Here is a 6,266-nt window from a genome sequence, read left to right as displayed (position 1 = left end):
TGTTAACGTCAAACTACACATCGGACGCCGGGGTCCGATATCGTTAGATGTGAGATTTACAGATTCTTTATGCCGTAGCTAACGTGTTAAACAAAATAGTTTTAACTTTTTTCCCCAACTTTTCTAATATATTTTGGAATATTTCACTTTGTATCTACTAATAAGTCATTTTTCCTAATTACTGAGTTGTATTTGTTAATTTTAATTTCTTCATAAATGTTTCAGGTAATATCAATCTCTGTTTAATGGGTGATCCTGGAGTAGCGAAATCTCAAATGTTGTCGTTCATAGAACGTTTAGCTAGACGTGCACAATATACCACTGGTCGTGGGTCTTCAGGAGTTGGTCTCACTGCAGCTGTAATGAAAGATCCTTTAACTGGTGAGATGGTCCTTGAAGGTGGGGCTCTTGTTTTAGCTGATCTGGGAATTTGTTGTATTGATGAGTTTGACAAAATGGCTGATCATGACCGTACTGCAATCCATGAAGTAATGGAACAGCAGACTATCTCAATTGCAAAGGTAGGTGATTATCTATCCACTGATCTCTTATACACGTTTTAATTTTACGTCCAGAGAACAGAGTGGCTGAGCATGTTAGGCAATACTCCAGCATTCTTGTATTAGTAGTGCTGTTCTAAATCTGGACTCAGGTAGGTGGCATATTTTATATTGGCCCCACATAAAAAAATGTTTATTTTGAAATGATCGTGTTCAAAAGATAATACTGTAGACAGAGGTTTCTTTCTCTACTGTAATTTCCAATCCATGGTCCTGCAGAACCTTGGTGGTGGAATGTGATGTTAAAACTGCTTTATTGTTACCTTAACTTATATTTTAGTGTTAGCAGAAATGTTTTAACTGGAAAATACATTATAAAAAGCCTTAGAATGCACTTTTTAGCAACTTATTATCCCAATCAAATAGTGGGCCACGAATGATTCAATTTTGAGCTACCGTGCCGCAGAATTCTACAAGTTGAAACTACTGCTCTATAGACTGCCCCAAAGCTAGTGAGGTTGTAAAAAAGTAATTGCAGTCTACAGAATACATTGAATATAAAAATAAATACTTGCTTTTGATAGATATGCCAATATTCAAAGAAAGCAGTGAATATATATCTTTTTGGGGGGCCTTCCAAAAAAAAAGAAGTTATGATACGCTCTCTCCAAGCTTTGGCTCCATCTACCTGCTTTAGGGAACATTCCTTCTATTCTGGCTATACCCAATGGTAGGAACCTGAATCTCTGTTTCCTTATTTTGTTTTGGTGCTGTCAGCAAAAACTCAGAGAAATGAAGGTTCCTTCAAAGCTTATACGCCTTATAAAAATGACTATGAGAGATGTTAGGTGCAAGGTCCGCATACAGTCCGAACACTCTTCTGAATTTGGCTCAAATAAAGGACTAAGGCTAGGAGATGCTCTAGTGTGCTTCCTGTTTAATTTGATCCTGGAAAAAGTAGTGAGAGAATCAGGTATCCAGAATAATGGCACCATATTCAACAGATTGGTCCAACTGCTCAGTAGCTCATTAGCAGGAAAATAAAGATCTATTTATATAAAACTCTAATTAGGCCTGTCCTAACATACGCCTCCCAGACATGGACCCTATCCTCTCAGGAAAGAAATAATAAAATATGATATCCCGCTAATTAGTGGCCATGATCGTTTGTAACCAGCCCTGTCTGTGTTCCGTTGGTTTATTTATTGAACATTTTTAAGTGTGTTAATCAACATTACAGTACGAAACCAGACCTTTTCTGCGTTTCTGGTCTTAAGTGCAATATGAGTTGTTGTTAATTAATCAACTCGCATAATCCATTAAAATAACTAGATCTAGTCATTAAAATAAGTGCCATCTTGGCTTTTGGGACATCTCGACTGTTTAGGAGCAATTTCGCATACCTTGAACCACTTCAGTGGTGTATTTAACTACAAAGCTGCGACCTAAGCTTTTCGACAAGCAAAATATCTGCCTCTGACCCATCAGAGTGGATCAACCTTTAGTTGACCAGTATTTATTTTATATTGTTTTTTTGTAAATTTATCTCTTTTGTTTTCTCAATTTATTTATCTAATTTCATTTTTATCTAAAAGGCTTTTTTATTTTTACTTTTATTACTTCATCTGTTGTTTATTTTATGTCTAAGTTTTTTCAAATGTTTAAATTGACCAAATAAATGTTTATATCGGAACCAGCTAGTTGTTTGTTCTTTTTAAAGCCTTCCAAACAAAAAGACAGTCAATTTGAGGTGGCTTTAACAGCAGATATTGTACATTGCATGATCTTTCTTTATAAACCCTTTTACAAATAAAGTTAATTTATTTTACGGTAGTTAGTAGTGAATTGGAATGCTTAAAAGTATGTACGTAGAGGTTATTTTAGTTGATAAATTTATGACCACTTATTTGTATTTAGCTCAATAAAGTAATAATAAAATGAATTGTTTAAGAGGTGTGGTTATAATTGATCAATTCTGCTTGTAAAAATGCCTGTTTTATATCAATTTGTTCCTTTGTAAATAATGCAGTGTCTTGATTTTCTTTAAGGCTGGTATCATGACAAGATTAAATGCCAGGGTTAGCATCTTGGCTGCAGCCAATCCTGCCTATGGCCGATATGATGCAAAAAGATCAGTGGAGCAAAATATTCAGCTACCTGCTGCATTATTGTCCCGTTTTGATCTTCTATGGCTTATTCAAGATAAAGCTGACAGAGATAATGATTTGAGGTAATTCAAATTTTTTTCTTTTCTTTGTGTAAATTACTCTAATTTTATAATATTTTATGTTAGTCAAATTTATCCAAAGTAATTTGTGAATCACATTATTTTTCCCTATTTTAATAAGTTTATCTTTTTGACGCTAAACAAAGAGTGAGTTGGATTTGCATTTTTCAGTAGGCTTGGTTTTATCTAATTTGTATTCAATGTACAGTTTATGTGGATGTTAAGTTATTAATAAAGAATTTGTTGGTGTAGATTACCATTGAAATGATTGATCAATTAAAATTAAATGAGCTTACTGCTAAATCTATTAATGTATGTAAACGACTCATTATACTAGATTATGATGCAACTGAAAGACGTAGGGATGGTTTTATTTATTAAAGATGTTTAGTTTTATGGTCTTTATATTACAGGCTAGCACAGCATATTACTTATGTTCATCGGCACAGTTGTCAGCCTCCTACTGACACTCAACCATTAGAAATGTCACTTATGAGGAGATATATTGACCTTTGCAAAAGAAAAAACCCAGTTATTCCAGTTGCATTAACAGATACAATTGTTGAAGCATACGTCAATATGAGAAAGGTTTTAGTTTTCCTAATACAATTTGATATAATTACTTAGTTAAATTCTTATTATAATATTACATTTATTTTTCAATAGGAAGCTCGAAATAGCCGTGATATGACTTTTACTTCTGCAAGAAATCTTCTAGCTATTTTGAGGCTTTGCACTGCTCTTTCAAGACTACGTTTAGCTGACACTGTTGAGGCGGAAGATGTTTCTGAAGCAATGAGATTACTAGAAATGAGTAAATCATCACTTGCAACAACTGAGGAAAGATCAGCCAGGTTAGATATATCTATTATTATAGTCATCTCTCAGTTATCCATGGAATTAAGTGACATTTAATAATAAGATATACTTATTAAGAGTGATAAGATTAGCATGGATAATCTATTTGATATATCTATATATTTATATAGGTTAGATATATCCATTATTTCATGTCTCAATTACCACAGATAATCCTCATGTAAGTGAAACCAATAAAAAACACCAATTTCACACCAAATATTTAATTAAACCTACTAATCAATTTGCAATAAGAACAAGTAATAAATTGTCTAAAATGAACCTTCGATTATTCATAAAACATGGGTCTAGTCTCCTTGAATTCCTTGTAGATAAGGGATTATGCTTGATTATTAGTCAATCATCAGAAATTTTTAACTTTAAATGAGAGATGATGTCATAATAGATTTCTTTTTTTATAATTCAAAGAAAGCGAGAAAAAGGCTCTTTTTACTAATGTTGAATTCCTCTCCACTTTGTCACTCTCTCCAATTATTACTCATTTTATTCTGACTCTCTTTACATGGCTTGTTCTACAGCAAGTGAGGTATAGATGTTATAGAATGGTAACATAATATGTTAGCTTCAACTGTTCCAGCTCCTCCATCACACACATATCATAGGAAAGGTATGGAACCTCTCCAAGGTTTAATTGGGAAAGCTCTTACAGCCATTCCAAACGTTGTTGTTCCCAGTTTTTCTGTAAATTTTCATATTTCTCAAATCTATGCCAATAGGATACCTGTTCTCCATTTCAAGAAAATCTGAAATTAAGATGGAATGACCCATGTACTTGACTATTTATTGTTTATATTTATCTCTGTCTCATATAGAGTGCCTTATCCTATCATGTATAGAAAATATTGAATTGAATCTCCAATAAGCTGATGTGATAGTCAGTTTCAATATCTCTTTCTGGTATATCATTAGTAATGTAACCCACTAATGTAATATCATTAGTTATCCAACCCACCAAAAGACATTAGATATTTAGTTTTAGTACCATCTATTATTTTTAATACTTGTAGTCAATTGATAGACCCCTACATCATCTTAACTCTAATAAAAAATGTAATTAGACCCTTTTGTGTAAGACATTGATTAAAGATTTATGATCTGGTTATACAGAAAATATTCTCCCCTTCAATTACTTGGTAAAAGTTTGATTGGAAAATCTCCCCCCCCCTCTCTCTCTCACACACACGCAGGTATAAGATATTTTCACATGTATAGAATAACATTGTTGATCAATAGATGATGTATAATTCAATTCAATTCTCTGCAAGTTTCATTGCAAAGTATTGTTACATTCATTCATTACTAAGTACTGTTACTTAGGGAAAAATGACTTAGTAATTTAGTATTCTATGGTTTTATACAGTTAGCTATATTTCAGGATTTTCTTGACTGATATAATCATAATTTAATTAAAAGGGAAATGATCTCTAATTTTGTTTATCATTTGGTTGGTTTTGAGAATATTGCTTCAATTCAAATATATCATAATTTATTCATGTCCATTTTTCTGTATTATAACTTAATACATCTAAAAACAGATTAATTTATAGAAAATTTACTTCCTGCATTTTAACCAGATTTTTTCGCCAAGATATTGCTAATAAAAGAGGGCATTCTTTTTACCCTCGATAGATATTAAAATGTATATATTTATGTTCTATATGTATCCCAATACTTCTTAAACAATTTGAAGCTGTTTCTTAACATCATTGAAAACTACCTTCAGCTATAATTATGATCATAAAATATTTGTCATCTTAATTAATTTATTTATTATATATTTTTTAATTTATATTTAATAGTATACAAATAATTACACGTTTTTATTGCTTCTCAGGCCTCAGTCAGCTGTAGACAGAATTTTCAATATTATTCGTGAATTGGCTGGGGGCAGTAGGACTGTAAAATTGTCAGAAGTTAGAGAAGCATGTGCTACAAAGGGATTTCAAGCTGGCCAGGTTGATGACTGCCTTGATGAATACGAACAGCTCAATGTCTGGCAAGTTAACCAAGCACGAACTAACATCACTTTTGTATAGTTAATATTTTTTGTATAAAATCCCATTTTCTAAAATCAGTAACATATTTTAACTCTTTTTTTTGAACTTGTAAATGTTTTTGCATAATTTGTTTTATGTAATGTACTACCATTTGTATTATACCAATGATAAACTAATACTTTATTCTTAATTTATTTTAACCCCTTAATTTCTCTTGAACAAGTAATAAAAAACATAAGCATCTGAATAAATGAATTTTTTTTCTTCTTCCTTTTATACCACCGTCTCCAAGGTAAGGGTCTTGAAATAAGGTAACGGTATAAGAGCACTGTCAATAAAGCTAGTTAAAATATTTAATGTTAGTATATGTTATAATAAAAAAAAAAATAAAACAGATTTTTATTGGCCATTTAAGAAACAATAGCTGACATAAATCTAATGATACAATATTTTTATTGATTAATGATATGAGTTCATTTGTATGATGAGCTCTTGGTCCTTGGGATTTTGTGGAAGGGACAGAATGATCCTTAAGATGAGAAGTATGAAAACCAATGCTCTAAGGTATTCCCTTCACAAAAACCTGCACTATCTTCTGAATATTTTGTGTTCTGGTGACTTGAAATGAAATGAAATGAAATGAATGAAATGAAATGAAATGAA

The 6,266-nt window shown here is 31.7% G+C and overlaps 1 protein-coding gene across 1 annotated transcript in view; it reads left to right on the top strand.

Moving 5' to 3' along the window:
* Mcm7 (minichromosome maintenance 7) overlaps positions 1 to 5,786 on the top strand; it is a 12,177-nt gene extending 6,391 nt beyond the window's left edge. Inside the window, exons 9-13 of the mRNA XM_067048989.1 lie at positions 226 to 521; positions 2,549 to 2,730; positions 3,141 to 3,315; positions 3,394 to 3,581; positions 5,441 to 5,786. Of these exons, the coding sequence (XP_066905090.1) occupies positions 226 to 521; positions 2,549 to 2,730; positions 3,141 to 3,315; positions 3,394 to 3,581; positions 5,441 to 5,642 (1,043 nt within the window). The 3' untranslated portion in view covers positions 5,643 to 5,786. The remainder of the gene's footprint in view (positions 1 to 225; positions 522 to 2,548; positions 2,731 to 3,140; positions 3,316 to 3,393; positions 3,582 to 5,440) is intronic.
* The last annotated feature ends 480 nt before the right edge of the window (positions 5,787 to 6,266 follow it).

The sequence above is a fragment of the Halyomorpha halys genome, unplaced genomic scaffold (assembly GCF_000696795.3).
Source record: "Halyomorpha halys isolate HHAL.00 unplaced genomic scaffold, Hhal_1.1 Scaffold518.1, whole genome shotgun sequence".
NCBI classification, from domain to species: domain Eukaryota; kingdom Metazoa; phylum Arthropoda; class Insecta; order Hemiptera; family Pentatomidae; genus Halyomorpha; species Halyomorpha halys.
This window is presented reverse-complemented; position numbering and strand designations above follow the sequence as displayed.